At 37.5% G+C, this 19,086-nt stretch overlaps 2 protein-coding genes across 5 annotated transcripts; one reads left to right on the forward strand and one right to left on the reverse strand.

Annotated features, from left to right (window-relative positions):
* Positions 1 to 5,968: 5,968 nt before the first annotated feature.
* On the forward strand, positions 5,969 to 14,923 carry LOC104593038 (ras-related protein RABB1b). Of its 4 annotated transcripts, XR_016083781.1 has the most exons (7): positions 5,969 to 6,252; positions 6,428 to 6,567; positions 10,085 to 10,167; positions 10,333 to 10,537; positions 10,675 to 10,743; positions 13,339 to 13,554; positions 13,941 to 14,181. XR_016083781.1 is itself a non-coding variant. In XM_010252683.3 (6 exons), the coding sequence occupies exons 1-6, from the start codon at positions 6,207 to 6,209 to the stop codon at positions 14,794 to 14,796; spliced, it is 555 nt and encodes a 184-aa protein (XP_010250985.1). In that variant the 5' UTR covers positions 5,969 to 6,206; the 3' UTR covers positions 14,797 to 14,923. The 4 variants fall into 4 exon arrangements, 3 of the variants coding, with proteins under 3 accessions (XP_010250985.1, XP_010250984.1, XP_088756305.1); XM_010252683.3 differs by lacking the exons at positions 13,339 to 13,554; positions 13,941 to 14,181 and adding an exon at positions 14,785 to 14,923; XM_010252682.3 differs by lacking the exon at positions 13,339 to 13,554.
* LOC104593037 (glycosyl hydrolase 5 family protein-like) lies at positions 14,503 to 18,313 on the reverse strand. The gene is made up of 4 exons (XM_088900177.1): positions 17,511 to 18,313; positions 17,100 to 17,347; positions 15,316 to 15,833; positions 14,503 to 15,159 (listed from the first exon to the last, which is right to left on the reverse strand). The coding sequence occupies exons 1-4, from the start codon at positions 17,922 to 17,924 to the stop codon at positions 14,738 to 14,740; spliced, it is 1,602 nt and encodes a 533-aa protein (XP_088756303.1). The 5' UTR covers positions 17,925 to 18,313; the 3' UTR covers positions 14,503 to 14,737.
* Positions 18,314 to 19,086: the final 773 nt, after the last annotated feature.

Raw genomic sequence — 19,086 nt, forward strand, 5'->3', positions numbered from 1 at the left:
AATGCGAGTATGTGACAATAATTATTCTTTTCTAAACTACTTTTTTAATCATTATTTTCAATTTTTACGGGAACATCTTGAATCTGGGGTTATCTTGGATTGGGTCTGGCCGTCTGGGGCCCCATACGGCCATACCCTTTCACCTTTATAGTGAGTGAGTTAATCGGGACTCACCGTTAGATGGGGCTCAAGCCCCAAGCCCCAAGGAAAACATTGGGCATGTAAGGCCAGCATAATAAGATGATTTTAAGGTTAGTCTGGTAATGCACTGTTTATGTTGTATTTATTTTTTGACGAATTTCCTTTTATTACAACACTCTAGTTCATTTGGCAGTTGAGTTAATTTATTCGGGACCTTTGGGTAAATGCATTTAATTGGGTAGTATTACCCGAGAAAAAAATATTATCCGGATAAGTACATTTATTCATGTTATTTTGCTAGATGAGAAGTGAGAATTTCTTGAAGAATCTTTAATTTATTTTTTATGGTAAGAACATTTTACTATTACATAGTCTGGCCAATGTCCTCTTTCCATGGCCATTCTAGTCTTATTTACTTAATCCCCAGGTGAGTAAATTTTTTTCAGGTAAATTGCTAAAAAATTATTTAGGAGATTTTATTTTCATGGGAATTGCACTTTACCTATAAAAAACATGGGAAAATTGATCAATTTTAATATTGGCCATGGGATGGCTAGTAAGAACTATTGAGGAAGAGAAGACAAGATAGGTTGTCTTTTCTATGGATAGAGTTAAGGCTTTAGGGCCAGATGGTTTTATAATGGCATTTTACCAAGATTGTTGTGACATATTCAAAGAAAATTTAATAGGGGTTGTTAGAGAATTTGAGGATAAATATATGGTGAGTTATGTATTCAATGCTACATTCTTAGCTCTTGTTCCCCAAAAGATTGGTGCTAAACATCCCAAGGATTTTAGGCCAATCAATTTGGTGACTATAATTTGTAAGATATTGACAAATGAAAATATTGAGGAAATGTGGAGATCAAGTAGTTAAGGGTTTGTGTGTAAATTGGATTTAGAAAAAGGTTTATGATTTAGTGGATTGGAGTTTTTTATTGGTGTTAAGAAGGCAAGGATTTGAAGACAAATGGTGTCATTGGATAAGTAGTTGCCTAACTTCCTGTCATTACTCTTGGTGAATGGAGTGGTCAAGGACTTCTTCTTAGCCAATAGAGGCCCAAGACAATGTGACCCACTCTCCCTTCCTCTTCACACTTGTTGTTGATGCGTTTAGTAGATTGATCTCAAGAAGCAAATGAACGAGAGCTAATTAGGGGTTGGGGATTAGGAAGAAGTGTTATGGTGATCAACCTTCAGTTTGCATATGATATTATTATTTTTTGTGAGGGGAGTGATTTAAGAAAGGTGGGCAATCTTAAGAATCTAATAAGGTCTTTGAGATTGATTCCAATATTAGGATAAACCTTGAAAAAAGTTGTGTTGCTGGAATAAATTTGGAGGATAGGGAGGTAGAGTCCATTGCATCTCGCTTAGGTTGTGCCACCTCATATTGGCCTTTGACTTACTTAGGGCTTCCCTTAGGTGCAAATCTTAAAAAGAATAGCTTCTGGTCCCTTATTGTGGAGAAATTTGGGAAATATTTGGTAGCCTAGAAAACGAATCTATGGGGGGGTAGAGTAACTTTGATTAGGGAACACTTGTCAACCTTCCAACCTACTTCCTTTCAGTCTTTAGGATTCCCCCAAAGGAGGCTAAGGAATTGGAAAAGGTAACAAGGGATTTCTTGTGGTAACCAGGAGAGGTGAAGAAAGATCATCTAATTAGATGGGAGATGGTCAATAAAAGTAAGGAAGAAGGAGGTTTGGGGTTAGGAAATATAGTTTAAAAGAATGAAGCTTTATTAAAGAAGTGACTATGGAGATGGCCTCTGGATAGGGAGAGATTATGGCATGAGGTGGTGTTAAGCATTCATGGTTGCTCAAAGAATGGTTGGGATGTCGGAATATCTTGTCGAGTTACTCTCAAAACTCCTTGGAAGATGATACATGGTATTCTCCATTGCTTCCGTAGGTTTATCAGGTATGAAACTTGCTCTAGTACTTCTATTCGGTTCTAGGAGGATGTTTGGGTGGGTAGCCAACCCCTCAAGGATCTTTTTCCCTCTCTCTATTCTCTCTATCTCTTTACAAAAATGAGCCTATTTCAAAGTTTTTTCCCTAGTCCGGTACTTCCCTTGTCTTTAAATTGGAACTTTGGTTTTCGTAGGGGATTAAGGGATGCTGAATTGATTAGTATTTCTAAGTTGCTTCAAAATCTGATCAAAGAGTTTGGACCCCTCTTCCAAAAGGGACCTTGTGCTTTCTTTCTAAAATCCCTCATTGCTAACCCTAACCCCTTGGTTTTCCTAGTTAAAGAAGTCCGGATAAGACCTACTCCCCCCAAAATTGTTGTTTTTTGCTGGGAAGTATTCTATGGGAAAATCAACACTTTAGAAAACTTGCAAAAGAAGAGACATTATCTTTGCCTCTCCCCTAACTATTGCTTCATATGTAAGGCCCAAAATGAGAACTATTACCATCTACTGATCTTTTGCTCCTTTGTTGCAACCTTATGGAGTTGGAGCTTTAGTTTATTTGGATGTAGGTGGAACCTGCCGTCTGATGTAAGCATGTTGTTTAATCCATCTACTTTTGGGTGACACACAAAAAGAGGTAAAATCATGTGGAAATGCATCAAGGCAGTTATATTATGGACTTTTTGGGAGGAAATGAATGCTAGAACTTTCCTAGAGAAGGAAAGAAGTTTTTCTGAAGTGAAGGAATGTATCTTAACTAGAGTAATCCTTTGGTTGAAGATATTGGCCTTGTTTGCTGAATTCTCCTTCGATGATCTTTGGAGGAATTGGCTAGAAGTGACTAATACCTCTACTAAGAGGAATGGAAGGGTGGTAGAGTGGAAACCTCCTCCAGAAGGTGTCATTAAACTGAACTTCGATAGGAGCAGCCAAGGTAACCTTAGGCCTTCGGGTGTAGGGGTGTGCTAAGGAATAAGGACAGCAACATTATTTCCTTGTTCTTAGGATCGTTGGGAGTTGGAGACTCTACAAGAGTTGAGTTGCTAGTTGCTATTTAGGGGATCCAACTTGCTAACCAACTTGGTAGTAGGATGGTTGTTAAACCCGAATACTACTATTTGGGGCTATAGAGGCCTCTTCAAAAAAGTGAAGTGGCTAACCAACAATATGAGAGTTGATGTTAAATGGGTAAGCTGGTTAGCAAATACTATGACTGATTCTTTGGCCAAGCAAGGGGTATCCAAGAAAAGTCTTTTTTTGCTAGTTTGTAACTTGTTTTAGTAAGTCTGGAAATGAGGTTGCATCTCATGCCTCTCCTTGGGATGCTTGTACTCTTTTTCTTCGGTGCTTAAAATTCATTCATTTATAAAAGGAAAGTACAAAACCTTGTATTCTGTATTATTTTGTATGTATTTGCATTGTACATGTTTATATTTGTACTCTTTCCAAACTGAGCCTTAAAATCAAAATGGTTAGTCTTTGGTTATCCTTGCTCAAATAATCTACTAGTTAGCACTTAGGACCCTTCCAATGCCAATGGTGATGGGGAAGTTTGGTGTTTGAAAAAAACAGCTTGGGCTGGTATTTGAAGCCTCATGTGTATAACGCATTAGCATGGTTGTGGGTTAAAAAGAACTATATATAAAAGTGTAAGTGCAATGTGAAACTTTTTTGGACTAAAATTATCCTCTAATTCTTTGTTTGAGAAAGGGTATAAAAGTCATTTTATTACATCTTTAATGTCAGTTTTAATGGCTATTAAAATGCCGTGTATTTAGCCCACCTCTAGTAGGCTTTTAAGTGATACTTGAAACTTTACAACTCGATCTAATTATCACGTATTTGGATAATGTGTTTATGTAATCATATTTGGATTTTCAATCCACATATGGTTAATAACTCGGTCGGGTAACCCACGACCGCGGCCTGCCCCACCTGTCCAATAACAAAAGATCATAAAATTCTGATTTTATTGCATTCTGAATAGACGGTGGAGAAAAATTTGAAGAAACTTCACAAATAAAGTCTCAAATAGGAGGGAAAACTTTGCAGGCCAACTAGGGTGTGCATGAAAAATCGAATCAAATCCAGAAAACTAAATCGTAAAATGTGGTTAATCTATAAAAAAACGGCCATTTATATATTATATATATTATATATATTTATATTATATATATTTTTAATATATGTCACATATTTTCTATATATTATATATAAATATAAATTCATTATATATATAAATATATACTTATATTATATTTATAATAATTTATTTATAAATATATTATATATCATTTATTATTTATTATTTATTATTTATTATTTATAATATAATATTATACATATTTATATAATACATATTATAAATATAAAAAACTGAAAAATCGAATAACCAAACTAGTCAAAAATCGAAACTAGCAGACCGATTAACCGGTGGTATCAGTCCGGTTTTGATTTGGGGAAATGGAAAAACCGATACCATCGGATCAATTTGCAAAAATTGCCCATGGTTCAATTAACCAAACCATGGACACCCCTAGGACCAACAACCTCTCTGAAGAATATTCATGGAAATGCCACATTAGCATGAGAATGGGTAAAATAGTAATTACACCTATTTTCTTTTGACACATGGCGTGATGTTATAACTAAATCATATGGTTAAAATCATCCGATTAGGGTGACTTACATTTTTATTTTTTGAATAACAGTTGTTTTTTCTTTAAATTGGGAGGATCCCGATTTTTTTTATTTTTATTTTTGATAGAAAGAGAATCCTGATTTTTGATACATGGATTAACAATGGCCAAGGGCCCAGGAACCGAACGGTGGTCCCATACAATAATACGAGGAGGAGGAGGGAGAGGGAGAGGGAGAGGGAGAGAGAGGGAAAAAGGGAAAATTTGAGTTTTTAAAGAATTTATATATTACACATGATTAAATACGAATGCTAATGGTAAAGATAAAAAGTATTCATTATCAGAAGCAGTAGGAAATAGTATTAAAAAATAGTAAAATGTTGAGGTGTAAATCGAACCGTATCGCCCATGGCCAGGCCCGATGGTTCACGGGTCGTTATAGCCTGGCACAACCGATGCCGGGTTTGGGGTTTTAGGTTAAAGGGCTAGGCCGGTATGGCCTGTCGTATCGTTCCGCTCGTGGCCCATGAACTGGATGTCGAGGATTAGCTTGGTGTGGTGTTAGAAGCTTCTCGTGGGCTTGCTCGGATTCACGAGGAATACAGTGGGTTGAAGATACCGCACAGGAATGTGAAGTCATCGAACAGGTCGAGAATACCATTGAGCCGGTTGGCATGGAGCTATCGATTCTGTTTACAAAAATTTTATAAAATTTATTTTTATTTAAAAATATTGTTAACAGTCATAAAATTTCAATTGGTTGTAGGTAATGGCCGATTGAGCAGAGATTGACATGTCAAAATTTAAATGGACTCGAAGAGGAAATCCCTTCGAGTCCAAACATTGAATCCGGACTGCACAAGGGAAGAAAACATTCGGGACGGCCCACGGGCCCGTTTTACACCAACCCGGACTGCACAAGGGAACATATCCCGTGTACTTATTAGTTATTATTGACGGGAGATGTTCCCAATGCATGGTGGATGTGCCTGTGAGGCGCACATTTTGTGAGAGCAGATACCGTCACAGTGATATACTTCCACAATTTTTGACATATGAAAAAAGAAATTTCAGAGAAATTTCGACATGTTTCGAGGCTTTCGGCGAAGGAAAGGTGCACAAGCCGCAGGGCGTCGGCTTCGTATCACTTATCCCTTATTTTTTTATGTATTGGATTCATTCGCAACTGTGCCTTTTACGTGGCGTGCCGGTAATGATTTACACAGGTTCCACTTCTACATTTCTACTCCTCTCTTGTTGAGTGGTGAATGGTGATTACTGATTGGTCTCTCTGCGTCTGCGTCTGCGTCTGTTAGCTGGCTGCTTGCGCTTTTTCCGCTCCCTGATCAAGTAAAGTCATCAAGACGAACATTATCTTGACTCCATCCAGGACCGGGAGTCTGTACTCTGCGGACGTCTTGTCCTTTGGCTCTCTGCTTCGCAATCGCACACTCTGTATCAACACTTTGATTTCAAGTCTCATAGGTTAGGTTTTGTTCGTCGTCGACATGTCTTACGACTACCTTTTCAAGTATATAATTATTGGAGACACAGGTAATGTAGAAATGCTTGCTTGCTTTGTTAGTTTAATTCTCTTCGGCCTTCCTTATTTCTTGTTATTTTGCTTTTTTTTTTTGGGTTTTCCCTCCTCCTTTCTCCTTTCTGGTTCCAAGAACAAAGACTTGTTCCCCAAGTAGAAGCGCTAATTCTGCTTCCTTTGTGTTTTTAGGTGTGGGGAAATCCTGTATACTCTTGCAATTCACTGACAAGAGGTTCCAGCCTGTGCATGATCTCACTATAGGTGTTGAGTTCGGTGCTCGGATGGTCACAATCGACGGCAGGCCCATTAAGCTCCAGATCTGGGACACGGTTTGTACATGTTCTTTCTCTCCTTTCCATGACTTCTATTATTGGTTAGCTTTGAGTTCATGAATCAAAAACCTCTCTTAAAACATTAAAAAAAGAGTACATAGCAGAGTTCAGAAATATTGTGACGGACTTTTATATTATGTCATATACGAAAACAGCAAATCCAGTATTTGGACTTGCTTGATTAATGGTACCCAACCTAACAGCTTTTCGGTTAGTGCCTAGGAGGAAATAACTTGATAGGGTCAAAACAAATAAGCTGAAAACAAAGGTCAAAACAAATAAGCAGAAAACAAAGATAGAAAACCTAGAAAAAGGATTATAAAAAAATAGAACTCAAACTCAAAGAGCACATGTTTTAAACATTTGTTTACGGGGAAAAAGAATTTTAGAGTAGAGAACTAAATTAGGTTTTTTTGGTAGAACTAAACTAAATTGCATTTGAGATAGAAGACCATCATTAAGTCCTATGGAAAATATAATTAAGATTGCAACGAAATAAGCATAATTAAATGAAAACAAAAGGTTATCACTGGAATCGAGATTCAAGTAGTGAGATAAAGAACCCTAGAATCAATAGAGAAATGATGAACATTTAATAGACTAATTGGAAGGGCAGATGTGAAGGCTGGCACCTCTCATTGTGCAAGAATCAGAACTATATGTTTTTCTTTAATCAAAATTGCAATATGGTTGTGCTACTGAGAAAGTAAGCTTTCCTTTTTTTAGGCGTTGTCACCCTATAGGGTGAGAACCAAACAGAAAGAAAAGACAAGGGTAAAAAAGCTCAATCCAAACTTTTGTTCTTTTCTTTTTGGAACGCTATTAAGGATATTTGTAGACTTCTTTTCTTAAGTTTCTTAACCTCATATTTCATATATAGAGAAATTTCAAAATTATACTCTTTCATTGCAACTTTTGCTAAGATTTGTTTTCCTAGCAAAACAAATTCCAAAATTAACATGACAATTCTTTTTCCCAAAATAAAAGACAATTAAGGCTATGCTTGTTTTTAGAGGAAGATATTGAGAAAGAAGATAATTTTCAGGATTTTACAATTTCTCTGGTACTTGATTTAAAATTTTGAATTCGTAGAAAATGTTACTGAGAATTAGGGAAAACATGGAAAACAACTTCTTGAATTTTCAATGGCAAGTTTTCCCCCTTAAAATACAGAATGAAGACTTGGTGTTCCTACTACTCTATTGAAACACTTTGATGGTTTGATACAAAGACCTCTTTTTGGAAACTTTAGAGGTCTTTGGGGTTCCTGTCTTATCTGAGAATGCACCTTCCATATTGCATAGGACCAGCTGGTTGGTAAGGTCTCCTGCTGGTTGTAGTGGAGACTTGGGATCAAATCCTGCCTGCACCTGGGCTGGGGGGGGGGTATGGGTTGGGGTATAGGCTACCCCCGTTGTGTAGCCCTTCAAAAGATATCAAAAAAAGAACTGGTAGAATGATAAGAAAATAGAGATCTTGTGAAAAACAAAGTACTTCATTTTTTTTCAATTTTGGGAATATCGATGTTATGAAAATTCTTGAGGCTTCTATCAGATTTCAAAAATTTGTTACAATTTCAGTTTGAATTCAGGTTAAGACCTGCTTCAAATTTGAAATGTATACCCTGGTCATGTTGGTAGACATGCTAAGCGATCTTAGTGTTTTAAAAGCACAAGGTGAGGCGAATGCCTTTTTGAAGCAAGGTGCAAACTTTAAAAAAATGCAAACAAAAGCAAAAAATGTAAAAATAGTATTAATTAAAAATGTTAAAATAGTATTAATTAAAAATGCAAACTTTAATTTTAAACTAAATGATTTGAAAAGCCTATTAGCTCAAATTAAAATACACAAACATAACAATTCAAGCATGTCAAACTTTCAGTCTCTTTATTTCTTTCCCAATACATGATTTTAAACATCTTTTATACCTTCTTTGAGCTGCTTTTGTGCCAAGTGAAAGTTGTGATCACCAAGCCCCTTGAGGCAAACCCAAACAAGTCCATGTTAGGGTCTTAAATTCTTAATCCTTGTAAAAAAAAAGGTTTTATAATTTTAATTATAGTTCCTTTTCTTAAAAAAATGTCTTGTATTAAGAAGAATGAACTACATTAGCAAAAAGGGGGTTCTCAGAGCTTCAGTGGGTGAGTGAAGGGAGTAAGATTTTTTAAAAGATAAGGAACTATAATTAAAATTATAAGATTATGTTTTGGTAAGGATTAAGCATTTAAAACCCTAACATCTACTTGTTTGGGCTTGCCTCAAGGGGTCTTGGCCGGGGGTTGGGGGTGGAGCCCTGAGCCAGCCACCATCCTTCTAAAAGCGCAAAATTTAACCAAGGCACACACTCCTGAGCTAAGGTGCAAAGTGCACTAGGTGCACACCTTTTCAAAGGGTCTTCTCCTGGGCCTAGTCAAGGTGCAGACCTAAATGCACCTAACCTGTGCGCCTAGGTGTGCCTTTTAAACCATTGTGTGATGTTGCCAGTAGATGGTGCACTATCAAGGTACCATTGAGTGGTTGTTGTATTCTTTCAATTCGACATCTCCTGAACTGGATAGAATAAATTGATGTTTCTGGAAGCATTTGTTATCCTGAAGTGGATGGGATTTGCAGTTCTTAGTGTTGCATGGGCATGGATAAGAGGAATTGGAATCAGATACATGTCTGGGAGTTGACTTGGCAAGTTTTCTTTTTTGCTTTTCAAACAAGTTCAACTAATAAATAAACTATTAATGCAGTCTCTATATTTTGAATTCTGGCATCATGTACCTGTAGAAAAATGTCTAAAAGTTTACCTTTGTATTTTATTTAAGGTTCTATACGGCATCATCAGGTGCATTATCTGTTCAATTACATCAAATAAGGAAGGAGAACAATGAAAGTGTCACACAGAAGTGTTCATTATGAATTTGGGGAATGTAGGAGGTCAAAATAGACACTAGTTTAGGGAGTCCATGCAACATTGGCTTCTATTTCTTCAGCTTTAATTTGCTATTCTAGTTTGCAGGAAATATACCTTCTGTTCAGTGATTCTCTGAACATTTAATGATGTGATTACTATCCCTTATACTCAATAATCATTTAGAGAACCAAGCTAGTGTTTTTGCATATATTTTTTAACTAGTAATTATCCTTTTAAGAATGATCAAATAAATAAGAAAACTCTAATTTTTTATAATTAGAGTAAGTTTCTTGGGACACATGGATTTGAGATTGGAGCTAGCAGATGTCTGATTTGCAGACATGAGGGACATGTAAAATGACACTGCAAGAAGTTGATAATTGCCAATAGATTTGCCAAAATTTGAGAGTAAAGTCTGGTACATTGTGTTCGATTTTCTTGATTTATTTAATGTATTTAATATTCTTGATCGATGAAATAATGGATGTATCAATCTGCTATTTTGTTGTAAAGTAATTTTTCTTCTGCAAATATTGAATATCAAATGGCTCGTTAGGTCTTCAACCGATATATATGAACAATCTAATTCAAGAAACTTGGGCCCTCTTGCAGGCTGGTCAGGAATCTTTCAGATCTATCACTAGGTCTTACTACAGAGGAGCAGCTGGAGCACTTCTAGTTTATGACATAACCAGGTATAAGGTTTCATTGTCTTGCTTGTGTTTATTATTATTATTTTTTTTACTTTATTATTATTTTTTTTTTTGGGGGGGGAGGCTATATTATTTGCCTTTCTAAGTAAGTTGGTGATCAGATTATTCTGAATCTTTTATCTGAAGTGCTCTCGGATCCTTGTCCAGGAGAGAGACTTTTAATCATCTAGCGAGCTGGCTTGAGGATGCCCGGCAGCATGCTAACCCTAACATGACAATTATGCTCATTGGAAACAAATGTGATCTTTCTCATCGAAGGGCTGTTAGCAAAGAGGAAGGTGAGCAATTTGCAAAGGAGAATGGACTTATATTCATGGAGGCATCTGCAAGAACGGCACAAAATGTTGAGGAGGTTGTATCTAGACCACATTTGATCCATTTTATATTTTGTTCTGATTTCGTTCAAGTATGCTTTATGTCTATACACCACATCTGGCTTCTTCTTTCAAATTCTCATATATTAACAAATTTTAGAAAAAACAATTCCAGGCCTTCATCAACACTGCTGCAAAGATCCTTCAGAAGATTCAGGAAGGTGTCTTCGATGTATCGAATGAGGTGAAGTACTCCCTTGCTTCACTGCATTTTGTTGAGATTTTGTAATTTGTGAGCATATCTTTTATTGGCAGATATCCCTGAAATATGTGTATCATGTGTAGAGATCATAAAATAACCCCTTCATACATGTCTCCACTTCTCCAAACACATACAGACATATACTCCCGGTGTCTTGTTGATCTACCTGGAAGCTTTGTGTGTTGGAGCTTAAAGTCATCCAATTATGTCATACAAGGAGAAATTCCACTATCTTGTGATAGTGGACTTTTTAGAACATTGGGGACAAAGGATGCTGGAGTATAAGTGAGGCAGGATTAGGGGTGCAAATGGATCGGATTGTGATCCAATCTGATCCTATCCGATTTGGTTGAAGTTGGATCACCCCTGTTTGGATCTTCGGATCGGATCAGATAATATAATCCAATCAGAAATTGGACCGGATTCGGATCACCCCTATCCAATCTGAGTAGATCCAATCCGATATATGTTATATATTTATAAATATACAATACATATATATGGTATTTATTTATTTATAAATATATTTTTTATATTATATTTTATAAAATTGTTATATTATTTTTTTTTATAAAAAACATGTATATATATGATGAAAATAATTAAAAAATACTTATACTTTTTGTTTTTGCTTTATTTAAATTAGTATATTTTATTTTTCTTTTAATAATTTATTAGTTTTTAAAGAAAACAAGTTGGATTGGATCAGATTTGAAAATCTGACATACCGATAGGATTCAAATTCAAATCGAGTCCTATCAGATCCGATCGGATTCAAATATACCCTGATTTGAATCCAATCCGATTTGTTTGCATCCCTAGGCAGGATGTTTGTTCCTTGACTTTGTTACAAGGGACAGACAAGGTGGAAAAAGGGGCAGGGAATTTGGAAATGTTAAAATCATAAAACATTCTCCCAATCTTCATGGGCACTGTAACTATAGGGAGGCTGCTGGAGCATTAAAATGGCCTTTAGAGGGTGAGTTTCAGATAGAGGTAGGTCTTTAATTGTTCTATCTGTACATGGATTTCAGAGGGGTGGAAGCCTAGAAGAGCTTAATGGAAAATTGCTTGGTAGGATGGTTCAGAGAACCAACACCATGGCTGCAGGAGGCAAGGTTCAAAGTATCGATACGTATCGTGCCGATGGCTTACCGATACGCCCCTCCAGGGGTTGTATCGGGTCAGCCACCGGTTCAGAGGGTAGTCGGGCCTTAAATTGAACCCTCGGAACCGGTTTTGAAAAAAAAATAAATAAAACTTAAAAAATGTTCCAACACCTTGGCAGGAGGACCAAAGTTGGATGTCTCAGAAATAGAGTACCTTATTTCAAGTGGCAGTGTGGCCAATAGAAGATAACCTCTTTATTTCCTCTTTTATCTTTGAAAAAGGAGGCTAATAGGGTGTTAATGAAAGGCAAATGGATGTTTGGCAAGTTGAAGTTGTGTCTGGACTGTTGGGTTTTGAGCACAGAATGCTGAGTGGCGAAGGATGAATTGCCTAAATCTTAATGGATAAGGGCATTGGGTCTTCCCTAACACCTATGGAACCTAGAAGTGCTAAAGGCTATTGGTATCTGTGGTGATTTCATTAAAATTGACAATTCCAAAGGTGTTAAACTAGCTGGAGATTGGGTGAGGAAATGAGGACATTGGTTACTGGATACTGCATGGATACTTACAGATAAGGGTGTCAATGGACTGGTTTTGGATTGGACCCCATCCAGTCCAAAATCAATTTGGACGGATTGGACGGACCAACAAGACATATTGGATTGGACCAATCCAGTCCAAAATATTTATTAGATTGGATTGGACCTGGTCCGTCCATAATAAATTTATATTGGATTTGGTTGGATTAAACCAATATCTGGTCCATTGATACAAGATAAAAACATAGGTGTCAATGGACCGGGTTTGGGCTGAAACCAATCTAAATTAAAACGAATTTGAACAAATTGGACGATCCAGACGTTGAATTGGACCGGTCCAAAATGGTTCAAAATATTCATTGGATTGGATTGGACCTGGTCCATTTGTAAATTGTAATGGACTCACATTGGACTGGATTGGATTGGACCAAATCCAGTCCAATTGACACCCCTACTTACAGATGTGCTTTATAGCATTAACACTTCTAAAATATGTAAAATGGTATGTCTTAACAATTTATATTATAAAAAGATCTGCACATGTTAGAAATTTAATTAAACTTGGCAAGACATAATAAAATCTTGGAATTTTAGGGGCTAGGGAGCCCCAAAGAGAAAAAAGGAAATGATGAAATCAGTGTTGCGAAGGTGGAGGATTAACATAATAATTCTTCAAGAGACTAAAGGAGATGCAGAATATCAATTAATAGATGAGATTTGGAATATTAGAAGTGGTGGGCGGGCAGTTTAACCATTAATTGATTCTTCTAGAGTTATTCTTATTCTATGAGACAAGCCACCGTTTGAAGTATAGGGTTTTAATGTGGGATTACTCTCATTTTATATTCTTTGAAAAAATGTAGATGACTGGGAAATTTGGATGTTCACAAGGGTATATTGGGCCCTACATATGGTTTCTTGTGTAGAATTGTGCGGCCATCCAGCAAAATTGGGGAGCTCCATGGTGCTTACTATGTGATTTCAACATTGTTCTCTGTGCGTGTAGCAGGAAGGGGATGGGAGCAATATGCTTGAGTTCAGGGTTTTCTTGATAGAATGACTCTAATATACCTTCCCTTGATAGAATGGCTCTAATGCTCCTTTGTCTTGCTGGACATATTCCTCATTGATTGAGATGGGAGGTAATGTACTCAAATGTTATACAAGAAAATCTTTGATGGCCTATCTTGGATCATTTGCCCATAGTGTTGTGAGCAGGTATAACAACCAGGAAGCCTGGACCTTTTTGCTTTGAAGTATCTATAGGTCTATGCAATATGTCCGATATGGGGCGTATTGTATTCGTTTCAAAGGCCACCGAAATGCAAAATATTGAGAGTTAGGGGATATTAACAGTTTGGGTTTTGAGCTGTCAATATCCATCCTAATAAACCTATTTTCAAATAAAACCTTTTGATGGATACATCAGACTAACTACTTATCAAGAAAACAAAATTCCACTATCTTCATCCAAGCATTTCTTTGGCAAACAAGCTTATCGTTTTCATGGTCTTTGATCTGGTTGCAGTCTTCTGGGATCAAGGTTGGGTATGGGCGTCCTCAAGGTCCAACAGGAGCACGAGATGGAACAGTTGCTCAGAGGGGGGGATGCTGCAGCTGATAAAAATTTATTCGTCATTGAGCATTTTTTATCTACCTACCAAACTTCACCGCTGGCATGTTATTCCTGGGAACATGAAATGTACATTTGTAACTCTACTTGAATTTTTTTCCCAGAAAAAAAAGCAAGAACTCTACTTGAATTTTCAGTGTTCTTGTCAACGTAATTCTCGTTCATGCAACTCCCTGTTAAGCAAGAATAAGGCTGCGTTAGTTTCTCCTATGGTGGACATAAAACCAATATAAATGCACCAGCTATTATTTCTGATTCCTCTACAGCCAAAACTTTAATTTTTACCCCTTATATTTTTATTGGCATAAGGTTTTATATTTTTATATGTACAGTGTAAATACAAGGTTTAGGAATATCTTATATAAGGTTTTATTTGTGCTTGCACTGTACCTATTTTGGGAAGAGTGCAAATGCAAATATGTGCACTCTTCTCAAACCAAGCCTAGATAACAAAGCCTTCGTGAAAGGGGCAAAAATATATATAAAAATTTTCGGCATTAATGTTGGAACAAATGGAGCCATACACTAAAACTTATGAAAGTTTTCATTTTGACGACTCTGCCGTTTAGATTGAATTTCAATCTAAACCTAGACTTAATTGAGTGGATGCACCTTATAACTACTATCCACATAATCTAAACCTAGACTTAATTGAGTGGATGCACCTTATTGCAGTAATACTTTGATCTTTCCTACAAGCTTCTTGTGCTGTTAATTATTTTGAACCATTGGCTTCCAGGGTCACATGTAGGATCTCCCAACAGGCATTGGCATGGACTAGTGATGATTTTGTTCTTAGAATCAATATCCAAACAAACAGTACTACCACCAGCTAGCTTAGATGCAAGGTGCATTTTGGAGTCTGTTATTGGCATCCATATCGAACCCGGACTATTGCAGTCTTGAAGATTCGCTCGTTCGCCCAACCTATCACCATGTAAACATAATCCTGTTCCTTTCACTTTTATAGTCATTTCGGGTGTATAAATCCACGATGCAGGTTCGTCACAAGAGCCTAGCTTCAATTGCTTCTTTTGTGAAGCTCTCTGGACGCAAAGACCAGTCAATGGATGGTACAGTATTTGGTATGGAGTGACTTCATCAAGGCCTGGCCCTGCATTTGACAACAAATTTAATAGAAAAAAAAGTAAAATCAGAAAAACAAAAATCAGGTTCTACTGTGGGAGATGTGAAAATAAGATCCAATAGAAGATTGTCCCTTTCCTACTTCATGTTTAACGCACTGTGTTGATTTGTGATTTGTATGTACCTCGAAACGCAGATCGAATTGATGAAAGCCTTCGAAGGAAGGTTGAATTCCGAGGCCCAGACCAATCCCAATTCATAACTCCATAAACCTCTTCCAGGCCCAAAACCCCTTCTCTCAGATAATAACTTCCCATAAGAGTCCACAAGGCCCAGTCAAAATCCAATTCAGCTGCTACTCCAAAAATGCAACTCGAGTACCTGTTGTCCTTCACGTTAGTGCCCCTAAGATCTATCCCAAACTCACTGACGAACAATGGATATCCTTGATCCAGCACAAACAGTATTTTGTTCTTCAATGCATTAACTACTCCACAGACCTGGTTCGGATTGCCAGTCGCCCAAGCATTTCCATCTGAGAATGAATACCAGTGAAGTTCAAATACTAGTTTTCGAGTGAATGATAGATTCACTGGTTGATTGTGGAGGAAATGCAAGTCTTTGTCGAAATCAAGACCAGAGAGTATAGTGAGAACGTTGGGATTGGCTTTGTGCACCGCTTCAGCTCCAAGCTGCATGTACCTAATGCCATGATCATGAAAATGGAAGGCAAATTAGTATAAACACATACATAATCATAAACATGTTTTTTGTTTTGAGAAACGATCTGTTTTCAAACCAAATGGCTTTGATTTGTCTCTAGAACATGCAACAAGAAAAACAATTTAGGCTTGTTTGCACTAGTACAAATGTATAGGAATGAAAATGAAAAGAATGCAAATTCTCATTTAATTTTGTTTTGGGTTTTACTGCTTCGGTCTTATTTTACTTCATCTGTATTGAAATCCAGTGTTTATCAAACTACTGTTGATCCGGACAGTCAGACTGTTTGGACTGGAAATCGTCCAGGCAGCTAGTTCCGTTTCACCCTTAACCTGGTCAGTCCTTGGCCCAAAACCATTGATTTGGACAGCGACCTGTTTGACTGTCAGTCCAGGCAACCAGTTCCATTTTACTGTCAAACCTGTTTGACTGCTCAACAGTTTTGGCCATTCTTATTTAATCATTTTTCTTTTTTAAGTTTGAATGAGCTATCGGTTCGAACCAGATGGTTGAACTGTCAAACCAGGAAACAGGTGGCCAGAACAATTCTGGTTCCAGGTCGATTTTTAAAACCTTGCTGAAATCAAACAAAATAAGGTAAGATTTGAAATAAAAACTAAACAAGAATTTACACCCAAATAATTTGTACTATCATAGTTTTGCATCAGTATAAATTTATTTGCCCTGAAACTGAACGCCGCCTTAAGTTGTAAGCCCTCTTAATCGATCAAACAAGTTATTCTTCTGATGCAATTGCGTGGGCGTACAGCAAACTCGTGCCTTGGCTAGACGATTCAATTGCGATTACCGATTTTTCAAAACCAATAACCCCAGTTCAGTTTCAAAAATAAGTCTACGGTTCAGTTAACCGAACGATGAACATCCTAATCGGCTGTACATGGGAGAGGTCAGGGGGGGGGTTGGTTCATTAATACCAAACGCGGTTTGGACAGGGCTAGTGTTTTTGTTCAAGGATAAACTGGTTCTTTTCACATTGCGTGTATTGGATTAGCATTGCAGAAAAGGTAGATAGTTCTTTTGTCCCAATTCAAATTCGAATTTCATTCGATTAAAGCTTTTCAAATTGGATGAGTTTTTAATTGCATTTGTTGCTGTCAAAATGAAGCATGATACCTTATGTTCATTAATGGGGTTTTGTCTTCATTATGAGAAAACCCTTTTATTTATTTTTGGTTGGTGGGGTGGGGGGGGGTGTCATTAGAACTGAAATGAGAAGATACGTACTTGTACCAGATGCTTACGTCCTGGTTGGGCCCTCGGAGCTCATTCCTTAAGCTCATGCCGATCACATTGGAAGTGCCATTGAACAAGGTGGCCATTCGGGTCAGTCCCTCGATCCAGAGATTCGGGTCAAAGTAGATATCCCCAAAATATCCATTGCCGTCTGTGTTGGAACAACACCACCCGGGCTTGCTTATGTGATTATCTAGTATCACCATCACGCCATTCTCTCCAAGATTGGATACCACTGTCTGAGTGAGTGAGAGTGACACCATTTATTTGTTGTAAGTGTAACAACCATTTCAACTACGTACTCATCCAAACCAAATTAACTATTTGAAACGAGTTGCTATTAATAGGCTTTTGGATCAGACAAAACAACAATTAATGAATATATAGAGAAGAAGGGATCACCTGGAAAGCTTGGAGAATGGTGAGATTGAGCATGGATGGATTGTTGACTCTTATAGCGCCGATGGATTCTAAGAGGCCAAGGCTCTCAAACGACTGTTGGACCGTCATCGAGGATAAGGTGTCGTTGGTTGCCATCCAGAGTGGCCATGTAAACCGAACACAGTTGAACCCCATTGCTACGATCTGCTTTGAAATCACGTCTAATGGTTGCTTGTTGAGCCCCTCCGCCAGCAATGGTTGCAGGTGTGACGCCCAGTTCACGCATCCCAACTTCACTCGTTTCCCGGTTTCATCGACGATCCAACGGGAATCGGTGTAAAGAGGCAGGGCCTCCGTCGCAATTGCAGGCTGCACAGCATTGGGCGAGAGAACATGAAAACAAGCAACTAGTAAGAATAGGATCTTCTTCATCATGTTGAAATCAACTAGCAAGAATAGGATTTTCAACTGCTGAGCTCTACCCTTGTGCCCTGCTATAGAGATAGTGTTATGGGAATTGAATTGGAATGGTTAAACAAAAATAAGAAAGTTGGGACGAGATCGATGGGGCGCCTAACTGGCTTTCTTTTTATAAGTACGAGACCATTAAGCCCAATTTATGACCAGAAATTGGAGTAGTTGGTTATTTATAGAAGCAGAAGTAGCTTCTCTTATAGCTTTGGTCATGGCCATGGTGTGGCGCCCTCCAGCCCTCCACCTTGGGTGCCAGTGCAGTCACCGGAGGCTATATATATCCTGTCTAGAGTCTTAGATCATTTGATGACACTTGCAAAGTTCTGATCAGATTGATGATTCAACGTATTGAGGCTGCGAGTATGTTGCAGCAAGGGTTTTCTCATCTTTTAGGCCTTGTAGAGTGAGAGTTTATCTGTTTATGTATGGAAAGTGAGAAACTGCTCGTCTTTGTATCTTTACTATTTTACCTCGAGGATTATTTACTCTGCCATGTTGTGGTTACCTGTTTTCTTCTTTACCTTGTACGTTTTTTTAGTATCTCTGTATTTGTTTCTTGGTTGCCATTTGAACTTGGTGGTGTTTCACCAGCAGGGGTTTAAGTCACTTGGATTCATTTTGCGAGTTCGCTTTTTTTATTTTTATTTTTTGTTTGTGCGAAGCTATCATTCAAGAGCATTCTGCAATTCTACTCTTCTGGCCTGACTGTGTTTTCTAGGACTTTTTTGGGACTGTGTTTCCTGGAACTTGCAAGTTGCGACACAACTGCGAGTTCCACGAGATCGGATTCAGCTTTTTGAGTACTGAATCCAAGTTTCAGTTTCACGCCTCGGAACTCGCATAATATATATTAAATTATCAATTGCAACTAAGTTAAAGTAACCCCTTCTTTCGAAAAAATAAATAATTAATATTTATTTAAAGGAAAGGGTAGGGAAAGAAAATGAAAGGTAGGAAAACTCGTATAAGTATTTTTTTTCCTTTTAACCGAACACAACCTAAGGGTATTTTTTTTTTTGAGAGAAACCTAAGGGTTAATTTCAGAAGCCCCTTAATCATGGATGGTGTGTCACTTTACTATCTAAACTATGAAAGGTTTCAAAGGCCCCCTTGAACTTTTACA

This window comes from Nelumbo nucifera, chromosome 3, assembly GCF_055504915.1.
Source record: "Nelumbo nucifera cultivar China Antique chromosome 3, China Antique-T2T, whole genome shotgun sequence".
NCBI classification, from domain to species: domain Eukaryota; kingdom Viridiplantae; phylum Streptophyta; class Magnoliopsida; order Proteales; family Nelumbonaceae; genus Nelumbo; species Nelumbo nucifera.